Below are 18,183 nucleotides of genomic sequence, written 5' to 3' on the forward strand. Positions count from 1 at the left end.
AGCGGAAGTAATTTGCCAGGTGGAAGAGCCAGGATTCCAGCCCAGGCTGTCCGACTGCAGAGTCTGTGCTTAGCCATGTGACACGAACCAAGTTCCCTCTCCATGGCTTAGAGGCATAGGCAGGAGGCTCTGTCTGAGAGAAATGCCCCCGGGCTTAGTCTGGGAAAGAGGGATGGAGTGTTCGGCTTTCCTCCCTGCCAAGGAAAAGCAGAGATGCTTCATATCTGCACTGCCTGGAAGGCAATGCTCAAAGGCGGGATGAGATAATGTGAGACTTTCCTAGCTGCTGTTCCTCACACTGTTCCCTGCCCTTTTCCTGCCTGGGCAGCTGTGCCACACTATTCCTCCTGCCTGTTCATACTGTCTATTCCCATTCATGCCTGTCCTTTGAAGACAGGTGCAAAGGCTTCTGTCTTCACGAGGCCTTTTCGGATCCACCTCAAGTGGATTCATGGCCATCCCCTTTTAATTCCCAAGGGACGTTTCTCCCCACCCTCTCTCTCTCTCTCTCTCTTTTTCAGGATACAGACATTTTATCTTGCTTTCTGATTGTATGGTTCCACTTCTTGCTCTCGCACCAGATTGTGAGTTTCTGTGAAATGGGTCTGAACCAGCCCTGGGGCCCTAGGATTGTGGATGAAACTCCATGCAGATAGGTTCTCAGGAAGTACTGAATGGAGGAGTTGAACCAAAGAGGAAACTGCCCTGCTAGTTCTGTGGTCCCTTCAGAGGACCCATGGTGCCCTTAGAGACAGCAGTTCTAATACCAATGTCCCCCCAGAGACAAGGTTGAAGCAGGGATGGCAAATACATGGCGTGTGTAGTACTCCTGCTAATCTCGCACCCATGGCAGGCACCACCAATCGATCCCAGCACTCCCTTCTACTAAGCCAAACTGCAACTTCCGACTCCCCCTCAAGAGCGCTCCTGGAAGAGGTAACCATTCAAGCAGAGACAGTGCATGAGATGGAATCTGTTTGTCATTTGTTTTATGGGTGATGGGACTGAGGCCAAGAGAAGGGAAGTGACTTCACTAAGGTCACCCAGCTGGTTCGTGGTGCAGCTGACACGGGATCCTGGAGTTTCTGAGTCAGAGGCCAGGTCTGACCCCACCAGGCGGATCTGCAGGGCCATCTGGAGTTGAGCAAGCTTTCTGAGCCCCCTGGACCCTACAGGTGGGCTGAAATTCTTGACCTGGACCCCGGACCTGGCCCAGGCCCAGGGAGGCTGCATGAGCGACTGAACGAGTGGACCCGGGTGCCTACTCTGGCCACCCCTCTCTGTCCCAGGCATAAAGGGGGGCTCGGGACCCCAGGGAAGAAGGAAGCCACATGGACACTCCCTTTAGGCCGGCTGCGTTTCCATCGCTCTGCCCACATCTGGCCTCCCTGTCTTCCCCCTGCCCCCATGCCTCAGGTAGGCACCAGATGTGACATTCTCTGCTGACAGTTTCCAGGTCCCCTGATTGGCCTCAAGGGCCCTCAGGACCCCTGACACTTACCCCGTGGTCCCTTGGGGGGACCTTGGGCGGCTCCAGCCTCGGTCAGGTGGGTCCAAGTGGGTAGGAAAAGGCAGAAGTGAGAGCGCCATGTCATGGGAGAAGGAAGTTGAACAGCCCCTGGGGATCCCCCATGTTCCTTGGGCCTGCTCCCCTCACCTGCCCCCATTCAGTGCCCCTTCCGCCTGTACCTGGGCCCAGCCAACTCCCCAGTCCCACCCCCTCTGCAGGGCCTGGGGCTGAGGCTGTCACAGTGAGCTCCAGGGTGCCCCCTGGGCCCAGCAAAACCACAGGCCGTCAACAGCCGCTGTCTGGAGGCCTTTGCTCACTCCCCCTTTTTGCCTGGACAAGCCTCTGAACTTCTATGAGCCTCAGTTTCCCCTCTAACCGATGGGACCTCTCAGCCCCGCCCCTGACCACTCCTAGGGAATAAAGGGTGCAAAAGTCCCCTTGAGAGACTTTTGGAGGGCTGGTTACCACTTAGGGCCAGACTTATCCAGAGGCCTGGGGGTTCAGCATCACTCTCCTTCTATCCCCTGGCCACCCAGTGCCCCAGAGCAGGGCTTTGTCAGGGGAGGCCGGGCAGGGGGGGGAGGGGGGGGCTGGGCTGTAGGTTCCCACGGTTCCCACGACCTGGGGCAGCCGCATGCAGACAGGAGTGTGTGGTTTGGCCTCCCAGGGAGCAGGGCAGGAAGTGCTTCAGGTCTGGGGCGTGGGGGTGTTTGGTTTGACCTTGTGGTGAGGCGCTCAGGAGGGAGGGGAGACTGCACACCAGTGAGGCCAGGAAAAGGGGGAGGGTGGGCAGGCTACAGCCCCGACGGGGGAGGACACGGTAAGGGTGAGACTTTTCATGGTGTGTTTTTCAGTACTTTGTAGGTTTTGAAGCATTGACATGTAATACCTATTAACTGGAGAACAAAATATGAAGTCTTTAAAATAAAAACATAAAGTCACTGGTGGAAGTAAAAAACGGGAGGAAAACACCCAAATACGCCTACAACATCAAAGCCCACCTCCAGATGGGCTCCTGCCTCGTGCATCGGCCCTACCTGCGGCATATTCTCAATATCCAGAGGGAACCTGTTACAACAAAGTCACACCACTCTCTCCAGCTGACAACCCTGCTGCCTTCCATTTCACTGAGAATAAAAGCCCAAGGCCCCCCCACAGCTTCAGGGCCCTAGAGGACTGGCCCCATTTCATCTCCGACCTCGCCCCCACCCCACCACTCACCCCCTGCAGCCTCTCCAGCCACACTGACCTCCTCAACCATACCAGGCCTGCTCCTGCCCCAGGGCCTTTGCACAAGCTGTTCCCTCTGTCTGCAATGCTCTTCCTCCAGTTCTCTGCGTGGCTTGCTTTTTAACCTCCTTTAGTCTTTGCTCTAATGTTACATTCTCAGGGAGGCCTCTTGTGACCTCCTTATTTAAAATCACATCCCTCTCGTCAGTCCTTCTGTGTCTCCCATCCTTTACGTTCCCTCTGCAGCAATGACTCCTCTCTGGACCACATTCTAGATTTTATTTATTTAGTTTATTGTTTGTCTCTCGCTAGACTGTGGTTCTGGGAGGGTAGGGATGAACTGCCTTGTCCATTGTTCCATCCCCAGGGCCCCCAACAATGCCTGGCACACAGTAGTTGCTCAATATATATGGGCTAATTCATCTAAAAACAGATGAACACGGGCTATAAAGAAGGTCAAAAGAAACAGCAAACTGTGACAGATAAAAAAATGACAGATAAAGGGTTAAGACCCTTAACGCACAAGGAGCATATGCAAATCAGTAAGGAAGCAATAAATAGCCCAAGAGAAGGATAAGCAAAAGGAATAAGAACCGCTGGTGGCCAGCAAACAGGAAGTGGTCCTCAGGCTCGCGAAGAACCAGAGGTATGAAGAGGCCACTTGGCTCTGCTCAGGCTGGCGTGGTGTGCAAGCCTGATGGGGATGAACGGGAGAAGCACCCCTTCCCCTGGCTGGCGGCCAGCGGAGACCGTGCATGCAGGCTCCAAAGCACGGGCACTTGGACACCTGGCCTCATGCTGGACAGCGGCCCTGCTTCACAGGTGCAGCCGCTGGGGACCAGAGGGGGCAATGAGTCCCACTGTGGTCACACAGTGCGAGGAGGGGCCGAAGCTGGGCTCGGCCACTGCCCCAGGCTCCCTGACACGCTGTGCAATCAGGGCCGAGTCTCTGGGACCCTGGCAAGAAACCTGGGGTGGACAGGTGGGGGGGGGGCACCCTAATACCCTGCCCAACTGGAGATTTCGAATCACACTCCCAAGTGGGGGACCTTAAGCAAGTGTCAGCCTTTCGGAGCCTCATCTCTTCACGCGAAGGGTGGGGAAAATCGGACTCGCCACGTGCGGTTTCTGTGGGCATTAAGACTGGCAACGTGTGGAAAGGCCGTGGCATGAGGCCCGGGACAAAGCAAGCACTCAGTAAATGGAAACAGGCCTGCAGCTGTCCCCTCTCTCCCCTCCACCACGTGGGGTGGAAACTCTGAGTCCGCCTCGCAGCTGCGTTCCAAAGTGCTGGACGCTGCCCTCTCAGGAGACAGGGCGGATCTTCCCCACCCCTGCGTGTCCCCCAGGCCCAGGCTGCCAGCTGGCTCCCCGCCCCAACACAGGGGCAGTGGAAAAATACCCGGGCCAGGGGGACGCTCTGGCCCCACTGGCTGTGTGACTTTGGGCAAGTTGGTGCCCCTCTCTGGGCCTCCTGTCCTGTTCCCCACCCGGGGCTGAGATGCGGCTGGGAAGTGATCATACGGGGTGGGCAGTTTTAGAGCTTGGCATGCCGTGGGCCCTGCTGGGCCAGCATGCATGAGTGGTAGTGATTTTAGCTCCGTTTGGCAGGTAGGGAAACAGGCTAGGGAGGCAAAGCCATGCACCCAAGATCACCCAGCTGACAAAGGACTGGCCTTGGGGTCTGTGTCAGTCCTGTGGGACCGAAGGAAGTGCAGAGGAGGGAGCAGGGAGGAAAAGGAAAGGTGGCGAGGGAACCACAGACAGACAGATGGACAGAGAGACACAGTGAACCATACGTAGAGATACTGCTATCAGTTGAACTGTGTCCTCCTAGAACTCGGAGTCTTCACCCCCAGTCCCTCGAACACTTTGGAGACCGGGTCCTTGCAGAGGGGATTAGACTGCAGTCTAATGACATTAGGGCGGGCCCTAACCTATGACTGGTGTCCTCACAAAGAGGAAACTGGACATCAACACAGAGTCAGAGAGACCGCGTAGAAGGCCATGAAGGCTTGGGGGTGTGGTGGACCAGGCGAGGCCTGGGGGGCTGGCTGCCTGGCTCCTCAGAGACCCCCTCCATCTCCCCTCATAGGCTGTGCCCTGGCCACAGTGGCTTCAGCCAGGAGGAACCAGGGTCGGCTACCCCCACCCGCCTTCCTCACACTCCCCTCATTCTGAGGCAGACCCCACAGGTCCTGTGTCCACCCCCCACTCTGAGCTGGGGTTCCTCGGAGGGGAGGGGGCCTTGACACAGGCTTGTCTGGCGGGGCAGGGTCTGCATGGCTGGGGAGGGATGAGAAAGCCCTTGACAGTTCCCACCCCCCTTTGCAGGCCAATGTCTGTTCTCAGAGAGCGTAACAAACGGCTCCAGGGGGAGCAGGAGGGGAAGCAGTACAGACTGGGTGGGGGCACATGGCTGGAGAGAACGGAGTTCCAGCAGGTCACGGCAGGACACGTTCAGTGATCGGCACAGCACCCGCAAGGAGAAGTTCTTCTCCCCATAGCCCTCTTGAACTCAAGCACACTCTGTAGCTCCCCACTGTTGGCGGCACCAAACCCAGGCTCCCCTAAGGCCCCACACAGTCTGGCTCTGTACCCCCATTTGGGAACAATCTCAGACCCTACTGTTCCAGCAGGAAACCTCCAACCTTGTATGGTCTCCAGAGCCTGCTGGACACGTTCCCACCCCCACCCCTTCGCAACTGCTGTGCCACTGCCTGAGATGTCCGTCCCTGAAAGTGCTGTGTGCTCCAAGCCCCGCTGAGTTGCATATGCTGTTCCCTCTACCTGGAACATCCTTTCTCCAGATCTGGCTACCTCCTCAGAGGGGTCTTCCCTGGCCTCCCCCCATTCCCTCTCGGCCATACCACCCTGTCCCCATACCTCCCAGCCCTCCCCTCTCCCTCCCTCCAGCGATTGTGTTCATTTACTCATTTACTTGCTGTATGTCTGTCTCCCCGGCACTCTGGGCCCCACGTGTCTTGTTCAGTTCTGTGAACACACACCCACGGTACATACTTGGAGAATTAATATTGAGCAATAAAAGCTGAGTAATTCCCAGCCTGCACTGAAACACTGGATTGCACAAAGTTCATCAGTGACTAAGAAATCCACTTCACCTGGAAACCCGCTGAACACACGTAAACGTGATACAAAAGGTTCCTGGACCAATGCTTACGGTTACTATGTAGACTATATGCTTATATTTTCTATTCTATTCTATTCTATTCTATTCTATTCTATTCCATTCCATTCCATTCCATTCCACTCCATTCCATTCCATTCTATTCCATTCCAAGAAAAATCTGGTTTCAACCTTTTGATTTCATAACCCACCAGTGGGTTACAATAAGACAGCCGCAGAGGGAAGATTCTCGAATTTTTGCTGCCGAGGTCCCTGAACTTCCCTGGTCCTGCCCCCTCCACAGACCTCGTAACTCAGAGGAGGCTGAGAGGGCGTCTGAACGCAAGCAGTCACTTTCAAAGGGACAGAAGGCAGACAAGGCAGCCAGCTTTAGGATGCCTTCCCTTCTCCAGCCTGGAGGTGGTGACCTCAAAGATTCTATCCAGATCTGACCTTTGCTGGTCTTCCCCGGATCATGCCACGGTGACAGAAGCAGAGCTGGCTCTTGGGCACCCCTCGGCTCGGGCACCACGACCCACACCCCACCTAGTCATTTCCCTTCTGGTCTGTCTCAAGGGCAAGGTCTTTGCTCCTCCTTCTCATCCCACTCCGTCAGGCTGAGACTGATGGAGTCAGGGCTTCAGGGCAGGCAGCCGACAGACTCACTGGGTCCCCATCCTGGGGCCTGAGATGCCCTCGCCCGGGGATTTCCTCAGTGAAACCCCGCGGGGAAAGCCAATTCAGAGGAGATCCCTAAAAGGGCTGCTCGGGCTAGCGCAAGAGCAGAGAGGCTGGCTCTTTCGGGCCTGACTTCTCCTCGTCCTCCACCCCCTGCTGCCACTACCCCAGGTCACCCGGGGGTTCTCCGGAGACCCCCGAAAACCACAGTACAGCCCAAAGTAACGGGGAAACGTCAAGGGTGGCCTATAGGGGAACTATTCTGAACAAGCGGTCGGTGCTTGTTGGAGCCTCCACATGAGATGGACATGAGACTGGGGGAGGGGCGGGAACCCCCTAAAAATTCCAAGACAACACAACACAGTCTCTGGAATCCGAGGGCTCTGAATGCCAATCCCTGCTCCCCAGCCGGGTGACTGTCAGAAGGTAACATACCGCTCCCAGCCTCGGCCTCCCCACCTGCAACCTGGGCGTCACAGAACCTTCTGGGGTAGGAAGTGAGGTGCGTCACGTAGTTCAGCGAGGGATACACACGGAGCTCACACCAGGACTGTTTATGCCCCCGCCCCGCTTTCTAGAACTGTGTGCTCCTGGGGGTACTCAGGGCTTGGCTTCCTCATCCGCAAACTGGGGGTGATGCCGGTACCTACCTCGTGCGCAGCGTCCCCGTGCCTGGAGGGAAAGCAGCGAGAACACGTTCAGGCGTTAATGAACGCCTGGCACAAAGTGAACACCCACTAGAAGCTAGACAGTGCCTGTGACTGTTAGGATCACCGCGATTCTGCGCTCCTAGCCCTGGAGGGCAGCCACCCTGAGCCCGGGGCCCGTCTTACCCCGGCGGGATGGAGGCGCGTGCGCTCACGCCGGTGGCGCGCGGCGGCCCGGGCCGGTTGAGGTTGTTCTGCCCCGGGGCGGGCGCGCCGCCGGGGCCACTTGGGCTCCTCGGGGACGCCCCGGGGGGTGGCGCCGGCTCGTCGGGGCCGGCGGCGGGCGCGGCCCAGAGCGCGGCGCCGGCGAAGGTGGCGCTGGGGCGCACGGCGAGCGCGCCCGGCGGTCCTCCCGGTGGCGGTGGCGGCGGCTGTGCGGGCGCGGGGGGCGCCTTGCGGCGCTGCGAGGCCAGGATGGCATTGGAGGCGGCGCGCGTGCTGTTGACCAGCAGGCACTGCTGGCACGAGCAGGGCTGGCCTGAGCTGGCGCCCACGGGCCACGACTGCGACTTGGGGATGGAGCCCACGGTGAGCGGGTAGGCCAGGTCCAGGCGGCGGCGCAGGCGGCGGCGGCGGCGCGTCTGGCGGTTCATCTGCGACATGCTGTTGAAGTAGATGAGGTAGCAGAAGCCGAGCGACGAGAGGTCGAGCCACGGGTGCTGCTTCTCGTAGGCGTTCTGGATGGTGATGCAGATGTCCATGTCGTAGGCCGTCCACGCGCCGCCGTCGTTCTCCCACTCCCACACGATGCCCTTGCCCGGCGCCGACGACGGGTCGTAGAAGTTGCGCCGCACGGGCCGCATGGTGCCTGCGCTCACAAGGGGAGGGCGGTCAGAGCGGGGTTGGGGGGGCACGTACCCCCCACCCTCCGGGGTCACCATCCACACCGGGGCGGTGGCCACACAGGCCCGGGGAATGGGGAATGGGGAGTGGGGTGGGGGCGAGGGAGTGCGGGGGGCCGTTGGGACCCAGCGCAGGGAGCAGGGCCAGCAGCGGGGGGCCATGCAGGCAGTGGGGGGCAGGCCGGCCTTCGTGCCTCATTCTGAATTTCCTTCACCCATCCCCTCATCGGCGCTTTAATTCAAGCACGAATTCACCTCTTCACTCAACCACTCTTCCATTGGCTCATTCATTCATTCCTTCACTCGCGCCCTAGTTTCTGCATTCATATCTTCCTGGGTTCGTTCATTCAGTAATTCGTTAGATCCTTCACCCATGCCTGCAGGCGTCCCTTATGCTTCTCACGGATGCACTGTCTTCTCACACCCGAATTTAATTCATGCATTCAGCCATTCCCTCATCTACTGCCACCCTATTTAAAAATGTGCCACCCCTCCACATACTTCCTTTTCTCTCTCTCCATCCCTGCTTGGTTTTCTCCATCTGGCATAAGTTATATTTTACCTATTTATCTTGTTTTCTGTCTCCTCTCACTAGAATGTCACCAAGGCAGGGACTTCGTTTTCCTCACTGTTGGGTCCCCATCGCCTGCACACGGTAGGTGCTCTCAACAGATCGTTGCTGAATGTATGAATGCATTCACTAGTTCAGACCCTGATCCTTTTTGGGTGTGGTTACTCTTGTGTCCCTTCATGCCTTTTGCTCATTCCTGCGTCTGTCCGTCCCTTCACCCACCAATTCCTTTGCTTTTTATTTATCTATTTGTTCATGTGTTTCTTCCTTTAACAGACATCTGCTGACTGCTCTTTGGAGGGCTCCAGGCCAAGTGCTCATTGAAAATGCACATAACCACATGATAACCCCAGCCAAGTGGGTATTCATGCCCCCATTTAAAAAATGAGAGCACTGAGGTTTTGCTCTCAACCACTGCTCCATGTTCCCAAAGCTCTAGGTGCTCCCTGGGATACTACCTGAAAACGAGATCAGGCAAGGTCCAGGTGGCAGGACTTCTCAGAGCCTTTAGCCTGCTCTGTGCCTTGCAACCACTGTGGAGGGATAGCTCGACCGGGCTCACTTGCCACACGTGCAGGAAGGCTGCACACTTGACTGCTTCTCAACTGTGGACAAGTCTTTTCAGCCTGTCTAGGTCTTGGTGGCCCCAGCTCGAAAATGAAGGTGATGTGAGCCCATGACGTGCCCCTCCCCCTTGCACAGAGCTGCAGGGAGGATTCAGTGAGAATAGCCACAGAGCCCAGGGACTGGGCTGGCCACCCGGGGCTGGAGGGCAGACAGACTTCGTTTCAAGTCCCCACTGCCCAACGTGCCAGCTCTGTGACTGTGGTCCGGTGAATCAACATCCCTGAGCTCCAGCTTTCTCATCTCTAAAATGGGTACAAGCAACCCCACAACCCCCTTGTGGGTTGTGAAAAGGACCACTCTGATGATTTCAAAATCCATCATTCCCAGACCCACACTCTCCCTCTGAGAGCCGGACTTGTGGGTCCCAGCTGCCCCTCGGAACGCCGCCGTGGAGGTCCAGCGGGCCTCTCAAACTCACCCCTGCTAAAGCAGAGCTCTGATCTTTCCCCTCCCTAAACCTGCTCCTCCTGAAATGGTCCTCGTCGCGATTGCTGCATAGAGCTCTACCTTCGGCTGCTCGGGCCCCCATACCACCCCACCCCAAAACTCGGACTCATCCCTGACTTACCTCATAAGTTACACCCGGTCACCTCTACCTTCAAATACATCCCACACCTGACCACTTCTCACTGCATTGATTCTACCTGCTGTAAACCACTGTCTCTCTCCTGCCTGGACTGGTGCAGTAGACTCACAACCGGGCTCTGCTTCTGCCCTTGCCTTCTGTCGTCTGTTCCCCCCATGGCAGCCAGAGGGATCTTTTTCAATGCAAATCAGATTACAACTTTCTTCTGCTCAAAATCCTCCCATGATCTCCCCTTTCACTGGGAGTAAAAGCCAAAGTCCTGGCTATGCCCTCCAAAGCCCCCATTGTCTACAAAGCTTCTCCCAAGTCCCATGAGTCCCATCTTCCTCTCTGACTTTCTATGTCCCACCTCCCTCTCGCTCACTCCACTCCAGCTACCCTGGCCTCCTTGTGGTTCCTCCAACTCCCCAGGCACCGTCCAGCCTCAGGGCTTTGCCTCTGCTGTTCCTTCCCCCTGGAAAAGGACTCAGCGGGCCCCAGATGTTCTCCTAGTTTCCTTCCTCCTTCCTTTCGGGTCTCTGCTCCAATGTCACCTCTTCAGAAAGACTCTCCCAGACCATCTTCTAACACAGCTGTCCCAGTGCCATCTTCTTGCCTGACATTTTCTTTCTTTCTTTCTCTCCTTCTGTTTTGTAGTAAGTTTTATTATTAATTAATTAATTTATTTATTTAATGATGTTATGTTAGTCACCTGACGTTCTTTTTCTTCCTGGCACTTGGCACTACCTGATACGATATATTAATCTGCATACTTTCTTTACTCTCGGCCTCTTCCCACTAGGCTGCCAGCCCAAGAGGTCAGGGATCTTGACTGCTTTGCTCACTGCTGTACCCCAGTGCCAGGCACAGAGCCTGCAGGCAGTAGGCCCTCACAACACGGAGCGCGTTTCAGTTGTTAACTGGCACAACCCCAAGGGGCCTGGCCCAGGGATTTGCAGCCAGGGAGGTGGGGACCCTGCCTGAAGACCCCTGCCTCCCCCTGCCTCCCCCTGCCTGGCTCAGGCTTCTCTCCCCTGAGCACAGACTCTCCCTGACCTTCACTTGGGTCCCTAACCTGGCCTGAAACAGCTTGTCCTCTGCTCGCTCCTCTGTCAGAATCCCAAGGGCTACGGACTCTACACCCGCCTCTGTCAATTGCCCAGACCCCGACAGCTGGGAAAATCGAGGCAGAGAGCTGCAGCCGTGGACGTGAGCGAGACCTGTGAGGATGGGGCCCCTGGGCTCCTGCGTTGTTCAAGCCAATCATGGGAACACCCCCTCCCCCATCTCCCGGGCTGCCTCATTCTCATGCCTGATTTATCATTTTAATTGAGTGTGTGCATATCGATTTTTTCCTTGACAATGCTGTTCCTCCAGGGCAGGCCTGAGAGGGGATTAGAGGAAACATTTCTGGTTCCCATTCCTGCTCTGTTCCTGAGTGCTGGCCTTCTCTTCCCAGAGCCTGTTTGCAAAATGAGGGCTCATGAGAGATGATCTTCAGGTCTGATGTGCCTGAAGTCCCACCCTTAGCCTCCCAGTGAGGGTTAAGGCACCGTGTTACCTGGAAGGTGTAACCCCTGGCTGGGAAGGGAAAGGATGGGAACTTGCTCTAGTTAACCGCCTCTGGGTGTCGAGTCTTGAGCTGGGCAGAGCAGGGTCAGAGGTGGGAGGTGCAGAGTGAAGTGGGTGAGAGAAACAACTCAGAAGTCTCAACAGGCCATGTGCAAATCCGACTCCACACCATAGCCTCAGTGTCTTCATCTGTAAAATGGGGGTATGAATACATACCCTCAAAGAATTACTGTAGGATGAAACAAGATAATGCTGGCCACAGGTGCTCAGCAGAGTGCTTGGCCACAGTAAGTGCTCAATGAATGTTAACTAAGACAGCTGTTATTACTACATACATTACCCGCGTTCCCCCCTCCCAGCCCTTGTTCACTTGGTGAACTCCTATTCATCCAACAAAACCCTCCACGTATCCCCCTCTTCCTGGACTTGCTTTTCTGTTTCTGCTGCACTGTCCACGCATTGTCCTTGCATTGTCACTAAATCATTCGTTGTTGTTCTTAATCTCCCTCGCTGGTGGATGACTTTGAGGAGGACAAGAACCAGGTCGGACCCACGCCTGCATTCCCAGCACCAGGCACGGAGCCTGTGCAAAGGAGGTGTCTGCAACGGAAACAGGCAACCTACTTGGCACAGGCCAGGGCTCGGAGGAAGTGGAAAGGAGGAGAAGAGGCTGGTCTTAATGGAGAGGGAGCGGAGACTGCAGCGGGAGCCAAAGCGCACACAGGGTCCCCGGGGAAGGGGGGACAGTGCTGGAAAGGCCGGTGTTGGCTAGCCTGGCAACAAAGGACTCTGAGAGCCCCTCCCAGCAAGTCAGGGCCAGCCAGCCCAGGCGTCCCTCTCTCCAGGGCTCTATTTACCAGGTATCGATTTTCCTGCCTGTTTACTGGTAGTTATTAAAGGCTGCGTCCCTGGAGTCCTTTTCAAACGAGATTGGAACCTGGAGAGCTGGAGTAATTAGGGCAGCTGCCGTCCTCCCTGCTGGGCCCTGCACCCTGCCGTGCCCGCTGCTGCCCGCCGCCCGCCCGTCCGTCCACCTCGGGCTCGGGCTCAGGCTGGGGCTGGCCGTGGACCAGGCCGAGGGGGGCTGGCTGGATCCCGGGTGACCTGCCTGGGCTGAGATCTTCAGATTTCCAAGGGAGCTGGAGCACTTCTCCCCAGTGGCTTTGGCCTAGATTTTTGGCCAGAACAATGGGTCTAAGATGGGGCCGGAGGTTCCTCAGCCTGGGAAACTGGGGGCCTGGAGGCACAGCTGGTCTTTCTCACCCACCCACTCCGCTGGGTGTCCCTGAGCTGACCACTTCCCTCTTGGGCCTCCAGGGCGCCCAGCTGCAACGGCCACGGGGGAGGGGGGCAGGGGGGACTGTGCTCCCGTGGCCGTTAGGGACCCGTGTCAAGCACGGACCATCCCTGGGCTTGTTTTTGTATGTCTGCTTTTGTTGTCTGTCCCCCAGACTCCCCTTCGTTTCTTAAGAATGTCTGGTTGAAAAATTCCAATCTTGTTCCAGCTGCACTGAGGGAAAAGGGGCTTTGGCCAAATGTCAGCTGGAGGATTTCAGGAGCTGGGCCCGTGGAGACCGGGTGTGGGGGTGGCCACGGCCACTGCGGCCAGGCCAGTGAGTGGTTCAAGCCTGGGGCAGAGACCAGCAGAGAGATCAAAACACAGTGGGGAGCGAGAGATGGTGGGGGAGGCGCAGAGGGACAGAGAGACACACATGCAAGAGAGACTGCCAAAGGGAGGCCTCGATGGAAACGGGAAGTGCTGTGGCATGGAGGTACCAGGAGAGGTGGGGGCAGAGCGCGAGACCAGCTGGGAGAGACATATAGAAACAAGAGCCCACACCTAGAGGCGGAGACAGTCACAGAGAGTCAGGGAGAACCAGAGAGTGAGGCCAGGAGACAGGGAAGAGCCGGGAGGAGAGACGAGGGGGCAGAGGGTTGCTACAGCAGTAACAACAGAGCGAGCATTTATTGAGCACCCAAGGTGCTCGGCACTTTCCTTCACTAACTCACTTTCTCCTTGCACATGGTTCTTTCCAGGGAGGGACCAGAATTATTCCCGTTTTACAGATGAGACAACTGAGGCCCAGAGAAGTGTAACTTTGGGAGGGCTGGAACTGATGCTCCATTCACGGGATAAAGGAAAGGCCAGGTTGGACTGGTTCTCAGGGGTTCAACCCAGCTAAATGGCAGCCCAGCCTAGGATACCTCCAGCGACGGGGGACTCACTACCTGAACTTCGCTCTCTGTGTTTAGCTGTGAGAGGTTTCTGCCCTGAGAACGTGGTGCTGATCTGACCCCCTTCGTGGAGGTGTGCTGTGGGGTTGTCTTAGCACCCAGCTTTTTGGCATTTAGAAGAAGCTGACTGTGAAGAAGGGAGGGCCCCATGCCCTCTTGCCTGCCCCTCAGCCTCCAAAGGGCTCCTCCCTGGACTGAGCCAGCCCTGAGGCCCAGCAGGGGACCCCTCCCTCTGGGGGCAGCTTCCTGCAGGGAAGTGATCTCAGTTTGGGGGCACCCAGACCCCAGTGGGAAGGAGGGCCCTGTGGGAGGTGGTCATGGGACTTCCTGTCAGGTGCAGGGTGTCTGGCTGCGGGCCTGTGACCGGAGGCTGGGCAGTGGGTTGAGCAGCCACTAGATGCCGGGCCCCAGTGAGGGACTTTACGGACTCCTCTACCAACGCAGAAATAGTCATAACACCAACAGTTCCCCATCAGAGAACACACTTCTCTGGCCCCGGTTCATGTCAGCTCATGTAATCCTCATGACAGCCTGAGCGGTTCAGGAAGATGCCCAAGGCTACGTGCGAGGCAGTGGTCTCCCCAGACCCCACACCTGGCTGCCTGGCTCCCAAATCTTTTCCCTTTACTGCTCTGCTCTACTCCCACTAGCCCATTTGCCAGAGAAGGAAACTGAGGCATGGAGGTTGGGCAAGGCACACGGCAGAGGCTCCAGCCTGCTATTTGACCTTCCAGAATAGAGGTCCTCTCCCTTAACCCCCACTGACTGTGTGCGTGGCCAACGCCCTCTGGCAGCAGCGGCAGCACCGGCTACAACCATCCTGATTTACCGAGTGCTTCGGCCGTGCCAGTTCCTCCGCGGGAGGGGGGGGATACGTGCGCCACCCAGCCCAGCCTCCACATCGGCCCGAGGGGTTTTAGTCCCCATCTGGAAGATGGGGAAGGTCAGGCTCCTTGAGATGGACGAGGAGGGGTGGCTGGGGCAGGGGCCTGGCTGGGGTTTGCACTGCAAGCTCTGGCCCCAGGGCGCCTCTCCCCCCACCCCACGCCCTGTGATCAATAATCCCGCAGCATTCTGTTTGCCTTCAAACTCTCCCAGGGGACTCGTCAGGCAGAGCCGTGGCCCATTAGTGGTTTCTGCACGTTTGAAGCTGGCCCAGGCTCCCCAGGGTCGGCTGGCAGCCAGGCCAGGGCAGTGGAGAGGAGTGGGGGAGGGGCAAGGAAGGCCGAGGGGCTGCCTGGCGCTGGGAGAGGCTGCCGCCTTCAAGCGGGGTTCGAAAGGCCCTTGTCCCGCAGGCTGTGGCAGCTGGCTCTCCCCCACTTTATGGGCTGCGTGTGAGGCTTCTGGGTCACCTGGCTTCTAGCACACCTGGGATCAGCCCCCCCCCCTCCCCGCCCTGCACAGCAGCAAGAGCTCCAAATGGAAATGAGGGGGTGGGGAACAGAAGGAACAGAGCCTCCAGCTCCTGGAGCCCTGTGTGGCCCTGAGCAACTGACCTGACTGCTCTGAGCCTCTCCTTCCTCATCTCTGAAATAGACATTGTAATAGTAGTAAACGCCCACCGAGGGCCTACTACGTGCCAGGTTCTGTTCTAAGTGCTTCAGTAAGCCAACTCTCAATCTACACAATGCTCTATAGAACCGCACCGTTGTCGTGGCATTGTACAAATGCTGCAGCACAGAGAGGTGAAGTGACTTGCCCCAAGTCACACAGCTACCAAGTTAGGAAGCCAGGATTTAACCCAGATGAATCTGAACGTCTGGCCACTTCCACCGCCACCACCCCGGTCCAAGCCACCATTACGGCTGGCCTCGGCGACTACAGTCGCCCCCATGTCCCAGCTCCCACCTCTGTACCCTGCAGTGCATTCCCACGTGGCAGCCAGAGCCAAACGCAAGTCTGACCACATCACTCCTCTGTTCAATACCTATCAGTAGCTGCCTAGTGCCCTTGGAATCAGTCTAAGCTCTTTGGCTCATTTCTGAGACCCATCACAAGCTGTCTGTGCAGCCTCACCCTCTAACTACACCAAACTTCTAGTTGTTTTCTGAACGCATTGTGCATGCCTGTGCCTCTGGGTATTCGCACACGCCGCTCCCTCTGTCACTCCATTCACCCACCCCACTCTCCTCCCTGCCGAGTAATTCTTCCTAAGTAATCTTCCTGGTTCAGCTCAAGCGCTCGCCTCTTGGAATTTTCTCTGCCATCCTTAGGGAGAATCACACCCTTCTTGGGGCTCCCATAGCACCTTGCCCCTGCAGGACCCTGTCAAAGCACATAGCTCACTACAATACTGAGGCCGTGTTCCCTCCAGCCCGGGAGCTTCTCAAAAGTTGGGCTGCTGGAATGTCCACAATAGCTAAATCGTGGAAGGATGGCCCTGAGCACCTGACCTGACTGCTCTGAGCCTCTCCTTCCTCATCTCTGAAATAGACATTGTAATAGTAGTAAACGCCCACCGAGGGCCTACTACGTGCCAGGTTCTGTTCTAAGTGCTTCAGTAAGCCAACTCTCAATCTACACAATGCTCTATAGAACCGCACCGTTGTCGTGGCATTGTACAAATGCTGCAGCACAGAGAGGTGAAGTGACTTGCCCCAAGTCACACAGCTACCAAGTTAGGAAGCCAGGATTTAACCCAGATGAATCTGAACGTCTGGCCACTTCCACCGCCACCACCCCGGTCCAAGCCACCATTACGGCTGGCCTCGGCGACTACAGTCGCCCCCATGTCCCAGCTCCCACCTCTGTACCCTGCAGTGCATTCCCACGTGGCAGCCAGAGCCAAACGCAAGTCTGACCACATCACTCCTCTGTTCAATACCTATCAGTAGCTGCCTAGTGCCCTTGGAATCAGTCTAAGCTCTTTGGCTCATTTCTGAGACCCATCACAAGCTGTCTGTGCAGCCTCACCCTCTAACTACACCAAACTTCTAGTTGTTTTCTGAACGCATTGTGCATGCCTGTGCCTCTGGGTATTCGCACACGCCGCTCCCTCTGTCACTCCATTCACCCACCCCACTCTCCTCCCTGCCGAGTAATTCTTCCTAAGTAATCTTCCTGGTTCAGCTCAAGCGCTCGCCTCTTGGAATTTTCTCTGCCATCCTTAGGGAGAATCACACCCTTCTTGGGGCTCCCATAGCACCTTGCCCCTGCAGGACCCTGTCAAAGCACATAGCTCACTACAATACTGAGGCCGTGTTCCCTCCAGCCCGGGAGCTTCTCAAAAGTTGGGCTGCTGGAATGTCCACAATAGCTAAATCGTGGAAGGAGCCGAGATGCCCTTCAACAGATGACTGGATTAAGAAGTTGTGGTCCATACATACAATGGAATATTACTCAGCTATCAGAAAGAACGAGTTCTCAACATTTGCTACAACATGGACGGCACTGGAGGAGATAATGCTAAGTGAAATAAGTCAAGCAGAGAAAGACAACTATCATATGATTTCCCTCATCTATGGAACATAAGAACTAGGATGATCGGTAGGGGAAGAAAGGGATAAAGAAAGGGGGGGTAATCAGAAGGGGGAATGAAACATGAGAGACTATGGACTATGAGAAACAAACTGAGGGCCTCAGAGGGGAGGGGGGTGGGGGTTGGGATAGACCGGTGATGGGTAGTAAGGAGGGCACGTATTGCATGGTGCACTGGGTGTTATACGCAACTAATGAATCATCGAGCTTTACATCGAAAACCGGGGATGTACTGTATGGTGACTAACATAATCTAATAAAAAATCATTAAAAAAAATATATATATATACCTAAACTCAAAAAAAAGAAAAAAAGTTGGGCTGCTGGGCACGTAGGGATAGGCCCTCGGAAAATGCTAGCTGGAGGAAGGAAGGACCAAATTAATGTGAGGGACCGAACTGAATGCTGCAAATGACCGGCCTGGAGACCTCAAGTTAGTGGTGGGTGTGAGCTTGTTTCTATCTGTGTGCTATTTACGTTTTTAAAAGTGACCAGCGTTTAAAAACTGGGGTTAGACTCACTCACGTCTGGATTTCAAAAATCTCAAAATATCCAAAAATGTGGCCACAGGGACTGGCCTCCTTGGCCACCATTGGCAGAAACTGAGCCACGGCCCCATGGGTTTGAGTATGTATTGGGCACCTGCTGTGTACCAAGCACTAGAGAACAACAGTTGAAAACCTTTGCCTTACTAGCCACTGCCCACACTTCTATTAGCTGCACAAGGCTCTGTACACATCTGCATTTTCAGCCTGAGGTCTCAGGATGGGGGAACTGGGTCCCAGAAAGAGGAGGGACTTGACCCAAATGCCCTAGAAATTAGAGGCAGATCTTGAACCCAGACCCCTTCTCTTACTTCCACAGTGTCAGGTGACTAACACCTTGGCATGAATGAACCCTCGTTGCCTAGAAGAGAGGAGCCTTTCTAGAAGGAGGGCCCCATAATGGTGTGATTTCAGGTAAACCGTATGCTTCCTCTGGCGTGTTCTGCTTGCAGTTGGAGGGAGAAGGGACAAAGGCCCAGCAGCGGCGGGGCACAGCC

At 56.2% G+C, this 18,183-nt stretch overlaps 1 protein-coding gene across 1 annotated transcript in view; it reads right to left on the reverse strand.

Moving 5' to 3' along the window:
- The window catches only part of DTX1 (deltex E3 ubiquitin ligase 1), a 35,518-nt gene that overhangs the window by 8,504 nt on the left and 8,831 nt on the right, over positions 1-18,183 (reverse strand). Inside the window, exon 2 of the mRNA XM_040619906.1 lies at positions 7,379-8,060. Within this exon, the coding sequence (XP_040475840.1) occupies positions 7,379-8,060 (682 nt within the window). The remainder of the gene's footprint in view (positions 1-7,378; positions 8,061-18,183) is intronic.

Source organism: Ursus maritimus, unplaced genomic scaffold (assembly GCF_017311325.1).
Source record: "Ursus maritimus isolate PB19 unplaced genomic scaffold, ASM1731132v1 scaffold_33, whole genome shotgun sequence".
Classification (NCBI taxonomy): Eukaryota; Metazoa; Chordata; class Mammalia; order Carnivora; family Ursidae; genus Ursus; species Ursus maritimus.